Source organism: Saccostrea echinata, unplaced genomic scaffold (assembly GCF_033153115.1).
Source record: "Saccostrea echinata isolate AGI-Se365-2 ecotype Australia unplaced genomic scaffold, CSIRO_AGI_Sech_v1 ptg000025l, whole genome shotgun sequence".
Classification (NCBI taxonomy): Eukaryota; Metazoa; Mollusca; class Bivalvia; order Ostreida; family Ostreidae; genus Saccostrea; species Saccostrea echinata.
The window spans coordinates 9,293,751-9,317,693 of record NW_026889774.1 but is presented as its reverse complement, the minus strand read 5'-3'; the positions used below and the strand labels follow the sequence as shown (position 1 = coordinate 9,317,693).

Sequence of the window (23,943 nt, the reverse complement as noted above, 5' to 3'; positions counted from 1 at the left end):
AAGTGAGGTCAAGGTCAAAGGAATGGTCAAGGTGTATGTTTTAACATATGAAGCTTGATAACACTGTATCGAATGGTATCTTTAAAACTGAGCTAAATACTAATTTAAGAAAAGTGAGGTCAAGATCAAAGGAAAGGTCAAGGTCAAAAAATATTGATGCAGTTTAAAAGCTCTCATTGGTATGTATCAGCATATGAAGTTTGATAAAAATATCTTGAATGATTTCATTAAAACTGAGCTAAACACGAATTTAAGAAAAGTGAGTTTAAGGTCAAAGGAATGGTCAAGGTCAAAAAATGTTGATGCAGTTGAATAGCTTACATCAGAATGTATCAACAAATGAAGTTTGATTGCACTATCTTGAATGGTATCTTTAAAACTGAGCTAAACACTAATTTAAGAAAAGTGAGGTCAAGGTCAAATGAAAGGCCAAGGTCAAAAAATGTTGATGCAGTTGAATAGCTTACATCAGTATGTATCAACATATGAAGTTTGATTACTCTGCCTTGAATGGTATCTTTAAAACTGAGCTAAACACTAATTTAAGAAAAGTGTCGCCAAGGTCAAATGAAAGGTCAAGGTCAAAAAATGTTGATGCAGTTGCATAGCTCTCATCAATATCTATTATAAGATTTTCAAAGAATTGATGTATTTTCAATAAATATATCTATAGAGCCCCACCCTAACACCAGAACCCCTGACCCAGGGGCCATGAAATTTACAAATCTGGAAGAGGCAACCATGCTCATCATAACTATGCACTAAGTTAGTTTTAATACCCAGGAGCAGAGAAGAAGATTTTCAAAGAATTAATGCAATTTTACTATATAATCAATAGAGCCCTGTCATAACACCTGAACCCCTGACCCAGGGGCCATAACATTCACAATTTCTGAAAAGGCAGCCATGCTCACCATAACTATGTTCTTAGTTAGTATATTTAATACCCAGGAGCAGAGAAGGTTTTCTATGAATTAATGTATTTTCACTATATAATCAATAGAGCCCTGCCCTAACACCAGAACCCCTGACCCAGGGGACATGAAATTCACAAGTTTGGAGGAGGCACTCTTGCTCATCATAATTATGTACTTACTTAGTTACTTCATTTAATACCCAGGAGCAGAGAAGATTTTCAAAGAATTAATGCATTTCACTATATACCCTGGTAATCAATAGAGCTCCGGCCTAACACCAGAAGCCCTGACCCTGGGGCCATGAAATTCACAATTTTGGAAGAGGCACTCTTGCTCATCATAAATATATACTTAGTTACTTTATTTAATACCCAGGAGCAGAGAAGAAGATTTTCAAAGAAATAATGCACTTTCACTATATGATCTATATAGCCCCACCCTAGCACCAGAAACCCTAACCCTGGGACCATGAATTTCATAATTTTGGTAGAGGGCTCAATGCTTATTACAATCATGCCAACAGTTTGATTGCTTGATGTCCAGGAGTAAAGAAGAAGATTTTTAAAGATTGCATTAATTTTGGTGGTTTTAGCCCCACCCCTCAGGCCCCAGGGGGGCAGGGACCATGAAATTAAGAATTTTTGTTCCCCTTCACCCATAGATGCTATATGCCAAATTTGGTTGAAATTGGTTAAGTGGTTTCAGAGAAGAAGCTAAAAATGTTCAAATGTTAACGCACATTGCACGACGACGGACAAAAAGGGATAGCAATAGGTCACCTGAGTGACTCAGGTGACCTAAAAATTGTATGATATGACAAAAATATTTTTTTATTTTACAGAGTATTATTCCTGCTTTGCGTTATTTTTAACAGTATATGAACCCATACATCAACCATTCAAAAGTCATGGGCAAGTTAAGTTTCTGCGGAAAAAAAGATTAACAGACCAAAAACTATATGCCCCTGAATCACCAATTACTGGGCATAATGAAACAAGAGGCTAATGGACCACAACACTCACCTGATGCACTATGATCCTACTTCTCTTCATCAGCAGTTTCTATCCCAATATAAATATATTTCTATGTAAACACAACAAGAGGATGCTTCCATACAAATATGACTGATTTTTTAAAGATTATTCTTTTTTCTTCCTATGTAAAACTTTGTTTACATATTGTGGCTCCTCCCTAGTAACTCTGGGGGTTATGATTTGAACAAACTTGAATCTACACAACCTGAAGATACACTCTACTTCCATATAATTGGCTTTGCTGTTCTTGAGAAGATTTTCCCTATTTATTCCTGTTAAAAATTTTGATCACATATTGTGCCACCACTCTACCCCAAGGGATTATGATTTGAACAACCTTGAATCTATAACATGTAATGAAGCTTTCACATATTAAGTTTCTTCTTTTCTGGTCCAGTGGTTCTTGAGATGATGTTTGAAGATAAAGATACCATTTAATTCTCACTAGTTTTTAATCAACCCCCCCCCCCCATTTGAAAGAGGGTATGGCCCTTTATTTGAACTAATTTAAATGCTTTGTGGTAAGTTTAGTTGAAATTAGTCCAGTGGTTCTGGTGAAGAAGTCGAAAAAGTGAAAAGTTTACAGATGACAAACCTCAGACAGATGGATGCTGGACACTTTACCATCAGAAAAGCTTGAGCCTTTGGCTCGGGTGAGCTTAAAACAAACCAAAAATCCCTGCAATGTTTAACCCCCCCCCCCCCTTCCTTTTGAGAAATCTGCTTTTGTTAAAAATTCACCTCAATGTAACATTTTAATTACAATGAATACTGCCACCCATTTTTTACTCAGAAACTTGCATTGTAATCTAAATCCTTAAAATTTACATTTATTTTTATTGTCACAAAAACGTTGTTCATAATATGTTCATCATACATTCCTTTAAAGGCATATACTAAAGTTGATACCACAGTAAATGCCTGAAATATAATGTGCCAACATTTTTCTGAATGTTAATTAACTCATGTGTCAATTATATCCATACACTCTTGGCCAGATATATGGACACAATGCATAATTACATATACATGTGTACTTTTATCACAATCATACAATCCACATAAATGTCTTAATCATAAGTTTACTGAGGCAGTGCTAACAAAGTCTGCTGTCCTGTTGGTAAATAAGTCACATTTCGTGATTTTGATAAGTCGCTAGCAATTTCTTCAGCTGCTTCCATCTTACGAAGTTCTACGATACCATCTCCATAATTTTTGAAAGCCTCCGCTAGCAATTTAGCACCTTCAGCATCACCTTCTGCAGAAATGACAGCAGCTCGCTTCACCATTTCGGCCTGTGATTGTAAAAAATATTGTTCAGTGTCTATTTATACATTTAGCTGCACAGCTGCTTAGTATTCTCTGTAAAGGAATTATTTTTCTATATACTAGTCTAATTCCATTTTTTTAAATCTGACAATAATACTGATACTATTATTACAAGATCAAATTTAAATTCTTGTGAAAACTCACAATCTTTGGTTTTCTATGTTGAAATCAACAACCTACTTTAGATTCAGCATTTTCCTTTCATCAGGAGCTTTGCCGACTTGAAACATATTTTGTTATTTTCAGGCTTTTTACATGGAAATTGAACTCTACCTTTTCTACATTGTATCTGGCCCTCTCTGCATCTTGCTGTGCGACCTGCTTCATTTCTACGGCTTGTGTGAATTCTTTTCCAAATGTTAAATGTGTCTACAAAAATAATCAGAAATCTTCTAATATTGCACAGCAACAACCATAATACACTTGTACCTCACTTTTAAGAAAATACATGTACCTAAGGTCTGAAAATGCAATTTTAATGTGATGTTTGAAAACGATAAATCCAGTTCAGTTCCATACATGTACTGAAAACCAGAATAATAAATCTGCCCTGTAATAGAGTGGACTCATTTTCATTTGTTGGGATTAATAATTGTGACAATCAATAGTTCATGCGTAACATGTACATGTATTTACAAAAGATTCAACGAGAGAATTACATTGTTATCCTTCATAGGGATGTAACTTGTGGGTACGACTGAAACAGAAGTCAACAAAACTTTCATCCAACAAACTGCTTTATGTCTGGTGAAAAAAAATCACTTGAAGACATCTCTTCAAATAAAATTCCCCACCAATTTAGACATTGTTGAATACCCCCAACAACAGACTGAAGGGACAGTTGAACTTCCATTATCTCAAACATTGATATCTCAAATACCAGGCATATGTCGAAGTGATTTGGCAGTCCCAACCTCTTTTTCTTTATGTAATTAACCTTGTTATCTCGAATTCTCAGATATCTCGAAGTTTAATCTCAGTCCTGTCAAGTTTGAGATAGCGAGGTCTGACTGTATATGAAAGGTCTGACTGTATATGAATGGAGGTCATACTTACTAATGAAATATCATCCAGGATGATTCCAAACTGTGAGGCGCGAGTAATCAGTTCTTCACTGACCTTCTGAGAAACAATTTCTCTCTGTGTGATCATTTCACTTGCATCAAATTGTGCCTGTAAAACAGAACATTGCAACATGTTAATTTTTTACTTTAAGCTATATGTTTATAATGATAGTACTTAGATCAAAGGAAATGGACAGTCCAAGTGCTGGATGTAAACCAAGTTGTGCTTTCTGTCTGTCATCACTGATTAATAGAAATCAGATTTGTTAAAATCCGATGGTCCTGTCCACAAGGCCAGTAAAAAATTGTCTGGACCGATAACTTTCAAGAAAACATCAGTCCAAATGACCATTTGAAAAAAATTGACAAGTCTTCGAAATCCTACTTGTGTGTATACAGAGACTATGGTGTCTTCTTAATGGAGTCTCCAACTTACATTTTGAGAATCCTAACAATAAGTGGAGACTACAGTCACTTTGCAAGTGTAACTTCTCTTTATATAATCAAATACTGTCAAATCATTTATTTTCAAGGGATCATATTTTCAAGGTTTGAGGAAAAAAATATTGGTTCAAGAGGATTTGATTTCATAGCTGAAGAAGTGTTGACTTGATAAACATCTCAAACTTTACAGTTCATGGAGGACATGAACTCTTGAGTCCCTAACTCTTCATTCCACGAAAACAGCAAAAATTAAACCCCCATGAAAATGGATGATTTCACAGTATGTAACTAAAAATGCATGAATCTGCACTGTTAAACTTGATGAGATTCATTTGTTAAACAAAAGTAAAGTACCCTTTTCTAATTTACCGTTACTTTTACTTACCACAACTGCTTTTAACACTTCATTTGTAATGGAGGGGAGAACTCTGTCATCATAATCTAGACCAAGATTTGTGTACATTTTTGGCAGCTCATTCACAACAGGTCTGAACAAAATACGTAGTGTGATGTTTACATTCTGTAAATCTGCAAAAGAGCAATATGCTTGATACAAAACCTTTGATGCAAAGTGTGAATTACTTTTGAATGAACAATCTCTACCTAGACTCAAAGGAGATAAACTTAAAGTCCCAGATCATAGGCCTACTACAGTGCTCAAAGTTGCAACTTTTTTTTTTTTTTTTTTTTTTTACAAACTTCATCTTGTTTATGTAATATTAATATTTCAAGAGTTGTTTCTTTGACCTCCCAACAAAATGTTTTGTCATAGTAATAAATAAACTGTGATTTAATAAAGACAAAATACGTCATGTATGAATGTTTGTTCCTTGTTTTATGATACAATTTCTCAGATTTTTTGAGTGTGTAGGGGCCAGAAAAAGGTCCCATTCCCAATACTAAAAAGCAAGTATTTTCCCCAATTTTTGCTTTAGAATTCCCAAACAATGAAAAACATCAAAGCAGGGTGGCCTTATTGTCCCCAGATTACAATTTTTGCCTTTAAATTCTTAAGTATAACTAATTTGTTTCGAACTAAGAGTCAAAAGGAGTCTGATTATACTTGCTTTATGCAATGGTTTGGTTTTTTCCCTACTTCTTTGTATGCATTGTTTCTCATAATTTCAATCAATTTTTGCAATTGAAAAGGCACAGACCCTTGATATCAAGACCTTAAAACACCCTGTTTCTATTATTTGAAAAATGTATTTGCCAAGGCAAGTAAAATTTAGTTAAACTTGTCTAATCTGTACACCACTGGTTTCCAAAGAAATTGGTTGGATTACACATTCTGAATTGGACAACATTTTAAACAAGTGAATTAACTGAAAGGGACTAAAATCTTTGATTAGAATAGGCAAGATTTCAGAATACACAACATCCGGATTAGACAAGTTCTACTGTATTTCATGATTGCTACCAGAAATTTTGAAATGGCGACCATAAATAATTTTAGGTCACCCTTTATAATAGTGACTGATAGATCTAATGAGTGTGACTTGGAGCACTGCATGTACTACATTTTTAAATTCAATTTACTTTAAATGTTATGATATCATAGACATACTTCTGAAAAATAAGCAAGTGATTGTTAATAGTCCAAAATATCTGGCGTTTTCCAGGTGTTTTTTCATGATTTTGATATTTTATGTGCCAGGAAAACACAGAGAAGGCGAAATTATGAAAAGTGGAAATTTCGCCGTCTCCAACTTAACTCGATTTTCCATACTTGCAAATCGAATTAATGTCAAACTCACAACTTATCAATAGCGTGATGCTTTTAGTTCTCACTAGTACCCCTTAAAAGAAAATACCACTCCATATTTTGATACAGGTCTCATGAGATTTCAAAATGCATGAAATCAAAACAAACCTTTATAGTTTGATAAAATGTTTTCACCGATAAAATGTTTTCATATTACAAAGGAACAATAAAAACGATATTGGTAAGTACAGGGTGTCCGATATATATGATACCATTTCAAGATTCTGTAAAACCTAATGTAGTGAATATTGAATTACAACAAATGCATTATAAACATTGCATATACTGTCCAGTTTTATTCACATAATTTGACAGTCATTAAAAAGAAAACAACAAAGTGAGTTCACTTTTAAAAATGTTATGGTTTTTAAATGATGCCCCCTGAATGACATTCTATCTGTGTAAATGATGATGTCTAGACATTGCACAAAGTTCCTTAACTTGAGACAACAGTGCCTGTCTCGGTAGTAACTTCTGGATTTTCATCAGTGGTAAACCTTTTATATATGTTAAGGATTCTGGTTTGGGTTTAGCAGCAGTAACCTAAGACTAGGATGATAATTATAGTTTCAAAATGAGGGTAGCTAGCTCTTTTGATAATCCATTTTGATCGAAATTGCAGTTTTTTGCAAAAGTTTGATGTAAATTTGATACGTTGCAATTTCAAAAGTGTGAGAATTTTTTAAAGAATAATTTGTCTTTAAAAAAAATGTACTTACTCAAATATTTTTTGAGACATATATCAAAGAAATTGGCCTAGGGATGTGTTTGTGGCAGGTATTTCAAATGGTATCATATATTTTGGGACACCCTGTAATAGAAGCATTGTACTGTTTACAAGATGTGAGTAAGATATTTAATTCGGTTTGCATGTATTGTAAATCGACTAGAGAATGCTGCCTTGGAAGTGGCAAATTTCCACTTTTCATAATGGCGCTGGTTCTGACGTTTTCCTGGTGCATAAAATATCAAAACCGTGAAAAACGCCTGTAAAACATCGGATATTTTAGACTTGTGATTGTAATATCTTCCATTATTGATATTTTTTACCTTTGCTACCAGTAATCACAGAAACATTTCTGGGACGTGACCTACAATCAAATATTATAGGTCTCTGTACCCAGGGGATTAGAAAATGGGTTCCCTCTCCTGCAACTTTTTCCTGAACTCCCCTAAATCTGTCAAAAAGCACAGCCCTGTGTCCTCCATCAACTGAAGAAAAGAAACCATCATAAATATAATCCAGCTTATACACATAATCTAGAATTTACTGATGACCTACTAGCCCTGAGGATAGTTTGAGTCTGAAAGACTTTCTTATCTCTTTCTTTGTTTAGCTAAAAGGACGTATTGATTGATTACTACATATTATGAGTTTTATGATCTCACAGTTCTTAAAGTTTAACTAAAAGCTGGATTTTTTATTCTGATGAAATATGTTTATCTGTAACCAATTTATATTTACCGTTGTAAAGTGCGAGGTTTACAACACTGCCAATGCCCGCAACAGCAACACCAAGTGCTCCTAGCTTTGAGAAAAATCCTGACATCTTGTATATGAAATATAAAGAGCGTTACACAATATTCGCAATAGCGATAGCCAAGGTCGCTACCACATGGAGTCGGTGCAAGTCGGAACCGGAAGTACCATTTTACTTGCACTAAAAGCCGGATTCTACAAGAGACAGCGAAAAAAATAAAATGTTAAAAACTTAAGAGGCAAACTATAAAATATTGTGCGTATGAAAAAAGCATAAAATGACTGCAACGAGTTCTGTGTTTTTCACGAATTTCTGCACTTTTTGAATTGTTAATTTTCTTTTCCAACGTGTAATAAGTCCTCAGATAGCCGTGATCGTATAGTGGTTAGTACTTCGCGTTGTGGCCGCGACAACCCAGGTTCGAATCCTGGTCACGGCAGTGGCTGTGCAGTCGCTGTTACGGCAGAGGACATTTTTTTTTCTACTCTCACTATTTTACACACTTGTAAATTATCTTGGTATAGCATTTTTATCGCGTACTTCTACAAAAACGGTGTATGTAAATTATATTTATCTTCTTTCAGGGCAGAGGGCAATTTTTTTCTACTCTATTTTACACACCTATAAATTATCTGGGAAATTTAATTAATCTCGTACCTCCATAAATACGGTATATACATAAATAAAGTATATTTATCTTCTGTCGGGTATGTTGATCGATCAATCTTTTCCTCAGCGGTTCGATATTGATAACTCAATTTATGACTCTGGTGTGTTAAAATATATATATACATGTATATATATTGTGATGAAATGAAAAATGTTGATTGGAGGAATCCTACTTCTTTTAATTGGATTTCAACCCTTCTCGTCACTCTGATGACGAAGAGAATTAAAAATATGTGCAAAATTTTGTGAACAGAGTTAAAACTTCAATCACTGCTACAGTGCTTTGATATTGGTTTGACACGAATTTCCTAGCATATAACGCTGAGAGAGAGAGAGAGAGAGAGAGAGAGAGAGAGAGAGAGAGAGAGATCCTACACCTTTTAAAGATTAAAAAAAATGTTAACTAAATTCTTGTATCCGATGTAATTTTTTTTTTCATCACAGTAAATCCTTTATGATAATTGAAGTTAATCCCTTTAGTGCCTCTTAGAATATATTGATTATGAATAACAATTAAACAATCTTTAAATTCAGCTACATTGTTGATTAGGTGTATTGTGTGTACCTGGCGCACTCAACCGCGACGCTCAGGTAGACTGTACGTTCTCAAGGGGGGTAATTTATACCCAGTGCGTGGATTGCATTGTCGTGTAATTAGGCCGATAATGGAGCTAAGCGGATCGAAACCAACAAATTACTACGATTTACAAATGACTAAAAAAGTTTTGAATAGTTGCATTTGTTGTTCACTCTGTTGTTTGGGGAGAAGAAAATTGCAGTCATAGAGAGAATACGACCTTGGAAATTTAGATAAAGCATATTTCAATCATGGATTTTGTTCCTTTTGAAGAAGAAAAACCATTAGTTTTGAGCGCTGGATTGTGAAATATATTTTGTCTTTGAATTCACAAGAGAATTCTAAATTACTCTTTTCAAGTTTTGGCTCGTATTTTCAAATAATTCTTTCACTGGATATGTGTGTATTGGGTTAATGGAAAGAGTGTAATTAGTTTTTTTTAGTCAGTAATGGTTTTCTTAGCTGACGTGGAAATTACCTTTTACGGATACTAAAAACTAGAGCGGAATTACAGCACTATTGTCTTTCAGCCAGTTTGGGAATTGATTTTTTCCCCATCAGGAATTTGCAGCATTTAAGAATCGATTTCACTTTCTGCTGAAAATAGACAGGTAAGAAAAATATTTACTCTATGTAGAATTCCGCAGATTTTATTTTATTCCTGGGGGGGGGGGGGGGGGGCTTGGGATGTTTTTCATATCGTTTAGAATAAGCCTGTCGTCATAATTGTTTAGAATATTTGAAAGTTGCAGGTAAAGAACCGAACCTGCAGTACAAACATACAGAGATAACTTTAAATTTTTTTTTTTGGTTTGTTTTTTAGTTTGTTTCCTTTTGTCCTTTAGTTTTAAAAATAAATCAATCAATGCTTATAAAACTGAGCACCCCACTATAACATACAAATTTGACACTTTAATACTGCATTTTATTTCTCCCGGTTTTTCTTTTTTGTGTATCTTAGGATTTAATGTGCACTTGGATTGATAGGTATTATTTCTATACGTCAATAACATATACCTTTAATTCAATATTTGTCAAATGCAGTGAAGAGGTAGGAGTAACCCTTTAACTATTTAAGAAATACGATTCGGTGGTAATCTGAGGACATTAGGAATGCATCCATCCCTAATACTGAACAAATAAGGTATATACGAACGTACAAATCTTAAATCGTACATAAAACTGCAACACGAAGATTATTCTTTACAAAGAAAGAATATTCGTCGAACACAAATGAGTCAAAAAAAACCCCATACAAACAAACAAAAAACTGTGCACTAGAATTCTTCAACGTAAATGTGATTGTGCATATGTGTAAAATAAGTACAGTATATTATCTTTTCTTATTTGAAAAAGGACAAATGTCCCATATCACCTTGATGTTAACTAGCAAGAGATATACATAATCCCCATCAATCAAATACTCTCCACTTTTTATCTAGTGTAATTTTGCGGAGTCTGAAGTTACAAATCAATTTTCATAAATTTCGCCCTTAACACCTCATACTGGCCCATAGCACTTCTCTATTGTCGACCTGCCTTTACGGGATTAGATTTAGTGTGTAAGCTCAGAGAACCCGATAACGCAAAGCACTTTCGTAAATGAGTACATTAAAATAGGGAAAACTTTGACGGAGAAGTTTTTGATAATTTTCATTCTAATGCTAATGGACAAGGATTTCTGAAAATGGAAACGAAAGTATAGGATTGGCCCATTAGCGTGACAATAACCGAAAAAAATACTGTTCATGCTCGAGTAGCTAGTTGATATTATTCTCAGATTTGAACTTTGAAACATTTATGTATATATTACTTTACTGATTGTAATCAGCTGTTAAAGATTTTAATTCGTGCTTTGTGATTGTAATCTGGTCATGATATTCTTTTCTCAAAAAGAGACCCTTACAGAAGTTGTTTGAATGAAGCTTAAGTTCTGCAATGTAATTCATAGAGAAAACAATGACAGGAGAGGGATATACGTGTACTCTTAGATTGGAATGGCCTAATCATCAATCATCGCCTCACTTAGATCCTGATTACAAACCCTACATCTTCCATGTCATTTGTACCATCAGAGACCCTAAGTGATATCCCAAACTTTTGAAATAACCAGATTATGCAGGTCTTACACAGTTTATTAGCACCAAGACTTGGTTGCTGTTAGTCAAATTGCGTGTCTCCATTGATAAATTTGCAACATTTTACACATTTTGAATTACAGAATTCGAAGAATTGATGTAATCCTTCCTCAAGAACTCGGTCACGTGATATGATGCCCATAATCATGCGATTTTCAAACACGATTCTTGGATTCACGTGTTGTTAACTTTATCTCAAAATGTATCAAATAAACTGATCAATACCTACAGTGTACTATATATGTCGTAAAATAATATGCCTGAACTAGATCTATCTATATAATTATATATATAATTTATATTGGAGAACCTTGAAGGAAACAATAGTTGCACTAGTGTTACTCTATAACAAATGATAAAAGCAATTTCATGCAAATAATGAATTTTGACTGATGCTGTTATAAAGCAAGAAAGGACGGTAAATGTTTTTTTTTATTGATGTACGGTAAAAATGATCTTCTATAATGTATATGGATAATTGTTTCGTGTGCTGAACTCGATACTTCTATGAACGATGACTCCAATACAGCTCCCTGCAAAATTAATAAGCTGGTCATTGTTTTCAAGTACGTAGTTTGTGACAGTGAAATTTACCTCCCTGATGTAAAAATCCTGTGAAAATCGTATCAAATTTGCCACATGCTCGGTCTATAACTCATGCACGAGTCCGGATTAAATATTACATCTTTAACATGTATATCTATATACTGTACATGTATATACATATAAGTAATGGCAACCTAAATTCTATAATCACTGTTGAGGCGCTAGCACATTTTGATGAGGTGTGACCTTCAATTCGATAGAAGACTTCATAGGGACAGTAATAACTGAGATACATGTAAAAAAAAAAAGTTTAGCGTGCAATGGGTCGAGCATGTTCAGAGCCTTACAAGAGGTACACGTACCCGTGTATAAAGGAACTAAAGATTGATAAATATGTTGAATGGATTAAGTAACACGATTGGTTAAAAGATTAGACAAAGAGAGATTTGCGAAGATGTAAAGACGAATTCATCACTCTGAGCACCTATCAACCTATTCGAATTAACACGCAATGCTTAATTCCATAATCCTACAATGTAGGTTTCCAATGAAAATGAAATATACAGTAACATCATAGGAAAAATTTAAAGTTACCACTTTAATGTTGAAAAATCTTGTGTATTTTCACCAAAAAAAAAAAAAATGAGCTGCTCTTGGCATTTTGCACTACTGTCTTGTTACGATAAGACGATATCAACAGGGTCCTTCGGTTTATCTTTTATGGTTATTGCAATATTGTTCTTTGAACACAGTGCCATGCAGTGGATTAATCCTCCAATATTTACTTTATTCCTAATCTAGAATTCACCTGAAAGAACATTATTATCTACAATACACAAAAATGGCCTCGATGGTGTATATTGATTTTTTTTTAAATCACACTGTTAAGAAATAATTAATAGCCACCGCGATGTATATCAATATACTCTATAGTCTAGGCAAATAATACAAAACTCTTTTGTTCTATAGAGTTGCAAACTTGTAGGTTGTTAGATTTTAAAGAAGAACAAAGATAAACACTTCGTAAGCCTATTTTATCTACCAGTGTTCGCAATTATTAAGAAAAATATATATACATGAACTCTATGCCAAATTCCTCCTAGCTCCGTCTTTCAAAGGAAAAAAAAATAATTATCAGTTGTTCTGATATAGAAGTGTTAAAGTCTTTGTTCATATTGATTTTTGTCACCCGGAGATACTATTGTTATTACTACCCATTCATTCATTCATTCATCATTCATTCATTTATTCTCTCTCTCTCTCTTGTGTTTACAGCTTTGTGCTTTACGAAATAGCCATAAACTGTTTGGGTATTCTGATAACTAGTTTGTCCTCTAAGACTTTCGCGGTTTTATTTTGTTGGAAGACTTCAACACGTTTTTAGGGCATGCAGAAACAAAGCAGGACACATGACACCTTTTGTTTTCATTGACTAAATCAAGTGAATCCAGAGGTTTCATATAGATCCGTGTCCAAGCATGTGTTTAAACCATTAACCCATTTTTAATAAGAATCCAGATTAAGTTGTAAGCATTGTAAACAAAAGAACATTCACACGGACTTGTTTTAAATGCCCACTGTTTTTTGGTAAATTCGACTTTTCATTACCCTTTTAATGGTATTAGCCAAAAGTGAATCCGTTTTTAAGCTTCCTATGTACCAGGCTACACTTATCCCGAAATTAGGAAAGAAAATAAGTTTATATGAGCATGAATAGATTTGAATAGAAAGAGAGGAGTTATTTGCTCAAGATAAAGCGAAAAATACCCGAAAGGTACACGATTTACTCTTCCTCAAATTCATTTCAAATTCGAAAAAGGAGAAAACAAATCAAATCATGATCAGACTTTAAGATGTCAAATTACCTTATACGCTAAATATGTTTTCTGTTGCTGTTTTTTCTGTTCAGAAAACTTTTTTTTTAAATAAAATTTTCATTTTTTTATGGATGGAGTTTATTATTTTTCATATGGCATATATTGAAGCAATGTATCCATTTAAATTAAATTGAAAACCATTTTAAAATTAAAATTAAAACCTTTTCTAAAGGTTGCTTATAATATATATATATATATATATATATATATATATATATATATATATAAATGCACTTTAAATGTATTAACGTTCTCAAATTTAAAGCTAGCCTAGCATATTTCGATAAAGTCTCAACTCCTTGGTTCATTTGCGACTGAGAAAATTTTGTTTCTGCTCAGAACTTATATTGTCACCGATACTGCCATGATTTTTTGGATTCTACAAAGTTGAATGAATTCTAGATACCAGGGTTATTATACAAACTTATTGCACTATTAGATCTTAATAATGATTCAATTTAATGTGCTTTGTCATTTCAAGGCAGACTGTCTGTTAATTACAACAAATTTACTGCAGCTGAAGAATAATGTTTGTGGACGAATATTTGATGCAAACTAATTTGTCAAAGAAAATCAATCGAACGTTCACTGTATACAGATACGAACTCGCATAAGATGTTATGAAAAGTATAAGAGAAGACAAACTGAATGATATTTTATCGAATTGAAGTTTTGAAGAGGAATAAACTTTCTGTAAAAGTGAACAATTTTTTGCGCGTTGTCTACAGTTGCTTTCTCAACATGACGTATGAGGACATTCTTGTCTTTTTGATCCAACAATGTTGATGATGCAACAAACCATGGCTGTAGATATTCAGAAGTCACTGCCAACTAAAAATATCAGTAAAAATCATTCTAGATTAGTATAAATATTGCACAGAGCTGAGGGTTATGCTGAAAATTTTCACCCCAAGAAAACCATTGTCAACCGAGGGTGTCTTGGGGTGAACATTTTCAATGTTACCCTCAACTACATGCAATATTTATATAGTGTTACCCTCAACTACATGCGATATTCATATAGTGTTTTCCTCAATTACATATGCAGTATTTATATACCGTTACTCTCAACTATATACAGTATCTATACAGTTACCTCAATTGCATGCAATATTTATTCTATTATACTGAATGTTTCATAGAAATACATATTACAGTTCTCATAATCTGCTCAGCCAACAATGTTGACTAGCTGTTGCTACGCTGGAGGGCGTGGTTTCATCATTCAGAGAGTACTAGAGTTTTTAAACAAATCAGATTCAACTAATTTACCTGAAAGTATGATATTACAGAATTGTAATCGAGCGATATTCGATTTATTGATCAAATTATGAACATCAGATTTTTTTTATATACTTTAAAACATAAGAACAAATTTCGCTCATTGTATTTTTAAATGTACAATTAAACAAAAAAAAAATGTGTCAAATGATTCATTTTTCATTATATAAAAAATAAATGATTGCACTGTACCCGCCATTATTTATGATTGCCGGAAAAATTAGAGTTGTAAATAATTTTGACCGTTATCTCACATTAAAATTGTAAAAAATGACTATGGAAATTATAAATAGGTCCGGGGGTCTCTTATGTCATAAATGATGCTAGTAATCGATGATGATTTGCAAATGATTAGATCCAAATGCTAAACTGAAGAATCAGCAGTTTGTGTTACTGTATATAAATTTATATTATAAATTTGTTCTAAAAATAAATAATGACTCAGAGGTAAACCAAACTATATATCTCGAGAGTAAATACTTCATTCGCACAATGGTATCCGGTCAAAAGTAGGTCAGATAAAGTGAAATGGACCTGAGTAGAGTAGATATGTAGGACGGTCCGACCGTTACAAGAATTCTGGCGTTAGTAAATTCTCCGGATGTAGTCATTTGGGCAGGTGATAATCGGACAAAGACACTTTTTATCAACAGGACGAATGTGCTTCATTAAAAAAAACAATGATGACAAGCCTGCCCTATATAGGAATGTCTACGCAGCGTGTCAACAAAAGTTGACAAATCAACACGGAAGTTCCTAGGGGATTCTATGCAAAATGGAGAATGGTGGCGCTCAAGCGCCTGTTAATTGTGATCTTTGTGAAATGGATTCTATAGCGAATTGGAAATGCATGGACTGTCATCAAAAATTATGTGATCCGTGCCATTCCTATCATCTTAAACTCGCAGGAACGAAAAACCACACGATTGTAACACTGCTTGAGTCGTATTCAAGAAGTGATGGTCAGAATATTGCACTGGTAGAAAGTGACGCGGGAAAAACAACTGCCATCGAAGAACGCAAAATTCACCCGAAAATAGTGGAAATTATTGAAAAATTAGACGAGAAGGAAAAAGAATTGCGTACATTTGATAACATTGTTGGCGAATTTGATAATTATCAAAAAGAATACGGTAAAGCCGTGACTGAAAATAAAGCAGAGATATCAGAGATGGCTCAGAAATTAAGGGAAAATCTGGAAAACATTGAGAAAGAAATGCTACAAGAAGTTGACAACAAATTTGTCATCGACAAAACTACAATTGAAAATATTTTAAAGGAAAATCAAACATCGAAGGAGAAACACGTAAAGCAGATAAAATACATCCGACAGGTGCTAGCAAGTCTAAAAGAGGCTGATGACGAAACTATCGAGCAGTTTGTAAAAGACAATCTGCCAAAGTTGACTGAGATGAAAGTTTCAAGCCAATCAATCAACGATCTCCCAAAGCCCTTGAAAATAAGAACTGGAAAAGAGGATTTACGATCCGTGATAGGAACGCTAGTGGAAGATGGTAGATTTGGCTCGGGTCAGAAGAAGCTCTACAGAAACGAGCTCGAATTTGAACTAAAATTCAAACCGGAGAAGGGCAACTCTAGTATTTACAGTATACAGCTCCGACCTGACGGCAAGGCCTGGGTGACGACATACAATTACCGAGTATATCTGGTGCTGAGGTCGGGGCATATTCATGATGAATTTGTTGTTAAATTTCTCCCAACCTTTACCACGGTAAACAGGTTTGGTCAACTCTACTGTTCTAGTGGTTCATCTGAAATACATGTTATAAAACCAGACCACACTATAACAGAATTTGAGAACTTGGCACCATACAGAACATTTGGACTCCACATAAACAAAGACAACAAACTGTTCGTATGCCTCCAGAAATCAGAATCCCCTGGAAAGATTGCCGTCTTTTCCGACAACGGAATGCTGTTGAAAGAAATATGTTTAGACTCAGCCGGACAACCGATGTTTTCAGCTCCGAAGTATGTCACAGAGACATCAAATGGAGTCGTATGTGTTGTTGACAATAAACATCTGATAGTCGTGGAAGAGTCCGGGAAATCATGTACGAGACTCCAACCTGAAGAAGACTGGGAGGGGAAATCATTGATAGTAGACATGAACGATAATCTATTAAGCGCAGTTTGTCCGCTTGAGTTTGTACCGCTTACTATACACGTCACAAACGTCAAAGGACGCGTGCTGAAGCGTTTTACACTTGAAGGCCCTGGAATTTCGGGCATTAATGTTCTGGCTATAGACGAGCAATACGAAAAACCGGTTCTCTGGATTGGTACTCCAAATGGTCACGTGATCATAGCAGAGTTCTTGGACACATAGCAAGGTTCAAATCAGATGTGTAATAACTCTCTCAGTTTCTAGAAAAAAAACTTTTAAAGTAGTTAAAAGTTTGTTTGATTTATCCTTTTAAACTGAAGCCTGGTCTAAAGCCAAGTCATTCATAATGATAACTATTTGAACAAGCATCATACTTTACAAGTCTTGCATGTCTTTATTGTGGTTTTTGATCCATAAAAAGATATTAGCCAGAGGACATTTTGAAGGACTAGTAACCAGATTTCTCTTTTACATTTGTTGAATATTCTTATTTGGAACTTTTGAAATTTTCTTTAAAAACGAGTGTATTTAACTGTTTTTCTAAGTTTGATTGATACAGATACTTTGAAAACATGATTCAAGACCTTAAAACAAGACCTTAAAAACAAGAAGAGAGATGACGATACGTTTCCTTTTTATCAGTCTGTCTTTTGTAGACCAGCTTTCTTAATTTTTTTCCTTTGCAGATAACTGTATATATTTTTTTCGAAAACCAGAGCCGTAATTATTAATCCATAACTTTAAAATACGATCTTAGCACCTTGAAACCAGATAATGCACATTTTACCAAATTAGCACATTTAAACTAAATTATTGTCATTTCTCCAATATGACGTCTTCTACTTAAGCATTGTGTTAAACCTTGGGAAATCAATTACTCGTATCTCCAAAGAAATGGGGTTTTCTAAATCCCAAATAATTACTTGTTATGAAATATTCATTACACTCCGAGTTCCTTATAGCCAATTAAGTGTGTTAAAATTGTTGTCCTCTTGCCGAAGGAACAATTTTGCACGTGCATAATTTATCGACATTATGCATGTAAGTGAAAAAAGTAGGACAGTGACTTTTATGGAGGTCAAATGGTAGCTAGATGACCTAGATTTTTTTACAGCCTCAATAACTTTGGAAATTTAGCAACAGTGGAATATTGGGAGAATAACTTTGAAGGAAAAAAAGTCGATTTTTAGCATAGAATTCGTTGGAAAACTTTTAACTCCAATCAATACAGAAAATAAAACGGTCTAATTCGGAGTTCGGAAGATCGATCTCGCTTCTTTAATTAGTTTTGTCACGAAAACATAGTGAATCATTAAATTTAGATTTTCGAAAAAAAAAAAAATAATGGATGAAACAAAATTACGCAAGATTGAATTAAATTGCGTTTCCACAAATTTTAATGACAAATTTTAATGACAATTGAAGAAGATTGTTTGACCTACAAACTCAGATGATCTGTCTATGAAATATGATATAATACACAGAAAAAGTAATTTATTTTTAACATGACATTGAAACGACTTTGAAAATTGTTCATCCGTTCATTATATTTGAAAATAGGTCATCAAATTTCATCTATATAGAAAGACCTCAATATTTTAAAATATACCGTTACATGTACGTATTTATAGAATCTTAAGATTCTATTCATCCGCAGTTATTCAATTAATACACCATATTAAAAAAAAATCTCTTAATAGATAACATAATACATCATACATGCTCCATTTTGAATAATGCTTAAAATAAACTGGACAATAAATCTGCATTATTTTAATTCTTTTGTTATATAAGCCACTGTGCACAGTGGATTGTTGAATTCCTATTTTTAGATAAAGTTCTTGTTACTAGTCTATTGTCCATTTCCGCATTATTTGTTGTATATCCACTGGTCTTGACGAATTACAAATTGGACTTAGCTCTTAGAACGCGAAAATGAGTATTCAGGGCCCTCTCACTACTAAGGCTTAAAATATAACATAATTTTAAAACTTCAAAAATTAAATAAATTTTTTTGTGAGGTTATATTTGTATTAAATAACAGGATTGAATTCTTTATATCCATATTGAAATCTCATCCAATCGAATCAACATAAAGGATAAATTAAATTAGAAAAGTAAAATTTCATTTTTTGGTAAGTTCTTTTGTAGACCAGACAGAGCTGTTACATGTACGTTCGAAAAACAAACGTGTTTTGGGAGTCTTAAAGTTTGAAAACAAAATCTGAAAAATTCGATAGATACATGTTTGGCTGCGCATGCGTTCCAAAGCCACGTACACTGAAAGACTGACGGAATGTTGTATTAATTCATTTCCGATTGTAATTAAACTGCGGTAATTTTTCATTCTGAATGAAAACCTTGTTCCTTATTTCAGAGGCAGTTACAGACAACCACAAGCACGAGTTCAATAATGCCACTAATAAGTTGATCCCAACTTTGCAATAACACTAAGATTTTTTTTTTTGCCGGATGTCCGGTGTAATGGTTTTATTTTGAAGAGACGTTTTATTAGAATAAAACCTTTAGTAGCCAATTTGTAGATAATTTTCCAAATCTCCAATATCGCAACGCTGTTATGGAATCGTGGTGATGTAATCCACGGGACAGAGTGGAGGTTAGATTGACAAAGTGTGTTGAAAAATTGTTTGCGGAAGATAATTAACCAAATAATTGCTACCTGATTCCCATTGTAAATGTTAATCACATATCTGTTTCCTTGTTAATCCTCAAGCATCCCTCCATTCAAGGTCAAGGACAGTTTGAGTTTACGTAAGCTCTTGACTGAGTTCTCCCAAACGACATATTTCATTTTTTTTCTCCAATAGAACACTTCCGTTAGATGTTCACGGACATTTAATTGAAATCACATTAATTGGCACACAGCAGCAACTTGAGGCAATCCCTCTATCTCTGCATATCTCGATGGCTTATTGACAGAATTCAATAAAATTCCTAGTAAATTCAGTCATTAATAGTGTCCAGAAGTGATATTCTGATATGTACATTGTACATGAATATCTTATGCTCTTAAGAAATATTTCACTGCAACTTAAACAAAAAACAAATGTTTCATAAAAGCAAGTTCTAATTCATTTCAAGTCTTTTAAAATATAATTGCATCTTTGCATAAATTTATATTTATTTGAATTACAGTAAAGCACATGCATTCCAACGTGACAATGACTATTAAGGTTTGAATTGCAACATTTATCAATCCATTCCACTTCTTTTTTGACAGTCAAGAAGGAATTAAAGCTCCCATCATTAGGAAACGTACCCTATTAGTAAGATTGCTGATGTTTTTATTTTTCATTTGGGGAATTGCTTGTTTTAAGGAAGATCAATATCATGCACTATAAGCACAATTTAGTTGTGAAGAGATAGAACAAATTTTTCGGGTATTTATTTGCCTCTGTTGTTCATAGTGGGGAAAGTAGCTCTACAGAAATGTATTACACTGTCACATAGAATTTAACAGATTTTTTCAGCAATGCAGATCATGAAAAAACTTAAAAGATAATCGATCAACAAGGCAGATCATGTATAGGATTACAAAAAAAATCCACTACTGATCTGATGATATTGATAAATATACAAATTATACAAAGTGAAAAAAAAGATAGATTTGAAATTAAAGCCATGGTAAATACTGTACCATTTTTATATCAGAAACCATAAGTGTTTTTCATAGATATCAATAAATGATAAAGTTCGTTACATAAAAGTAGGCTGTTTTATTACTGAGAAGATATACTACAATATACAGGACCATGTAAATAAATACAGGAGAACTTTACACCACGTGAGACATGTTACATTGGGAAGAATGACTTCATTAGCTAGTGGCATGTTTACATTGTAAACTATCAGTGGACAAATTCCCATCATGAGTGACATGTTACATTAATAGTAAAAAAAGAAATAAACTTTTAATGATATGGTTACTGGAAAACTACACAATATCAGTAACAAGTTTACATTGTAAAGAATTACACTACTACTGAGAGGTTTACATTGTAAAGATTCAAACTATAACAAAGACATGTTTACTCTGTAATGAATTAATGGGCAATTTCACACCATCAGTGGAATGTTTACATTGTAAATAATTACACTACTATTGAAATATTCACATTGTAAAGAATCACTCCACTAGTGTCATGTTTACACTGTAAATGATTACTGAACAATTTCACACCGCTACTGGAATGTTTACATTGTAAAAATTAACCCCACTAGTGACATGGTTAATGATTACTGAATAATTTTACACAATATTGACATGCACATGTTTATAATAAAAAGGAATATACATTAATAGTGACATATTTACATTGTAAAAGATTGCTAGACAATTTAACAGCGTCAAGTTTACATTGTATAGAATTACAACATTTGTTACATGTTTACATTAGAAATGATAACTATACCATTTACACCACCAGTACCACGCATAATTACTGGACAACTTCAAATCACTAGTGACAAATTTACATTCAATTGCATAAAATCTAACCAGTAATTACAAGTTTACACTAAAAATGATTACTTGACAATTTCACACCACTGGTGACATGTTTACATTGTACATTGTATAGAAACTCACCACTAATGACAAGTTTACGCTGTAATTGATTACTGCATTGTAAGTAAGTGCCATACCCCTTACTAGAAATAATTTTCACTTAGTGATAGAAAATTTGACATCAGTACTTACAATATAGCTAAAATGTAAATGATTCTCTTAGCACTTTTACTTTACTATTGATTAATGGTCATGTTTTCTGTTACAAGACTACTTTAAAATGATTCAAAATTGTCTTTATAAGTTGTATATTTTTATCCACATTGGCATAATCTTTACAATAACATGTTTGTTAACATGTTTTAAACCATTAAAAGTTTACCGCACCTTGTGAAATACAAATGCTTTCAGACAAGAATGTGTATAACCTCATGTTCTATTAAATGGTGTTTCTTAACCCTCAAAACAAAAGTTATCAATTAATTTTTTATTACAGAAATAAACATGTTGTTGTAAATCTTACTTTTAATTAATTTTTAATGTCATAAATCATTATTATACCTAACATTTCAAAACACTGTACCGGAAGTCATAAACAAACATGGGAGCGCCGTCTGGGATTTTTTTTTCCCTAACGAAAAAAAGAAGTCAAAGAGTGCTTGACTTATCGAACACATCCCTCACACACCTCATAGTCAATCGGATGAATTGAATGACGGGGATCATACAAAAGTTGCAACCTTAGATTGCTTTAAATCTTGCTATGCAGTGTTTCAAGCGATAAACAACTCCGATTTCCCAAAGCAAACGGCCATATAGCCAGTCAATGCAATCATTAATGGAAATCGGGCTCGTATTTCTCTGGGTCATAAAAGTTCTGATAGTATAGAATTTTGTCTGCTTTCATCTTTCAACGCATCAGTACTCTTTTTTCTCTCAGAATTATTCAAATAAAATATGCATTATGACTACAAAAAAAAAATCATATTGCAGAGTTAATTTGATAAAATAAAATCTTTCAATAAGGCCCCCTCCCCCCACCCCCAAAGACATGAAATGGTGCAAAAAAGCTTTGATGAATGCATTTTTACATGCATAGCCTGATTAACTAAAATAGAGCTCTGGTTTCACTTTCGAACTCCGAGAATTCTAATTGAAGTAATCAATATCTTCAACCTTATTTCACCCAGTAAATATTTGTCTAAAGTAAAACAATATTTAAACAGAGAGGTTTTGCGTGTTTGTATTTCAAATATATTGAACTTTTATTCTCAAATCCAATTAATTATGAAGCGAATCCCTGAAAGTTACAGACGGTATATGTACGTGTAATAAAACTGGAATTCGAAAACACATAGTGAAAAAAAGAAGTGCACTAGATATTTTTGGTGTGAAAAAGATAAGCACTTCATAAAATGTTCTAGAGCGATTAATATGATAACCTTTGCTTTTTGCCGCTTTATTTTTTCAACCATTCGACTGCACTTATAGATTAATACACAGGTATCTTATATCTGTATCTGAATTTTGTTGCTTAAAAAGTAGAACATAATAAAATTGCACCTAGATGCCTGGATGTTTTAGGTTCAAAAATGTGCTAAGTTTTCTAAATTTAGAATTTGACATTAAAATTTCGTCAATTTCAACACTCCGAGATATATGTTTGTGTTGGAAATTATAGTGAAGATAAACCTTCTATTCAATATTTATATGAAGGTATGCACACAACAAAAGGACTAGAAGACTAATGCGACACTTAATGTATTTGATCATATTACCGGTAAACCACTAAGGGAGTTAATCCGCTCATTGGTTGAATTAAATCCCTTTTCAAGCTGGTAAGACTAAAAATTTAGTAGTTTTTTTCATTTGACGTTTTATGGTTTTGAAGTAAAAAAAAAACCTTTGATGTACATATTGCAACTAATATCTACATGTATTTCAAGTGTTCTTTTTTTTTCTAATGCTTATATGGAGTATCATACACTATGATAATGCATTTCGAGTGAATATCAATAATTCTAACTCGAGATGGATTTTTGCCAGGGTGTAGAGGTATACCAAGAATTTACAGGTGGGATCTTAACTGGAAAATATTTTCATTCTTTATTTGTGTGGACTTTTAAATGCAGTGAAATTATTTAGATAATTTAGATGGATAAGAG

The 23,943-nt window shown here is 33.2% G+C and overlaps 3 protein-coding genes and 1 non-coding gene across 4 annotated transcripts in view; 3 read left to right on the top strand and 1 right to left on the bottom strand.

Annotated features, from left to right (window-relative positions):
• Positions 1–23,943, top strand: part of LOC133191967 (microsomal glutathione S-transferase 1-like) — a 190,902-nt gene that overhangs the window by 70,791 nt on the left and 96,168 nt on the right. The window lies entirely within an intron of this gene.
• On the bottom strand, positions 2,769–8,211 carry LOC133192593 (prohibitin 1-like). Its single transcript, XM_061328583.1, has 6 exons — positions 8,019–8,211; positions 7,604–7,765; positions 5,174–5,316; positions 4,337–4,453; positions 3,554–3,649; positions 2,769–3,246 (listed from the first exon to the last, which is right to left on the bottom strand). Exons 1-6 carry the CDS (start codon positions 8,101–8,103, stop codon positions 3,034–3,036), a joined length of 816 nt encoding a protein of 271 aa, XP_061184567.1. The 5' UTR covers positions 8,104–8,211; the 3' UTR covers positions 2,769–3,033.
• On the top strand, positions 8,402–8,473 carry Trnah-gug (transfer RNA histidin (anticodon GUG)). The gene has a single exon. It is a non-coding gene; the product is annotated as a tRNA-His (tRNA).
• Positions 15,898–17,472, top strand: LOC133192871 (uncharacterized). The gene has a single exon (XM_061328875.1). It carries the CDS (start codon positions 15,898–15,900, stop codon positions 17,470–17,472), a length of 1,575 nt encoding a protein of 524 aa, XP_061184859.1.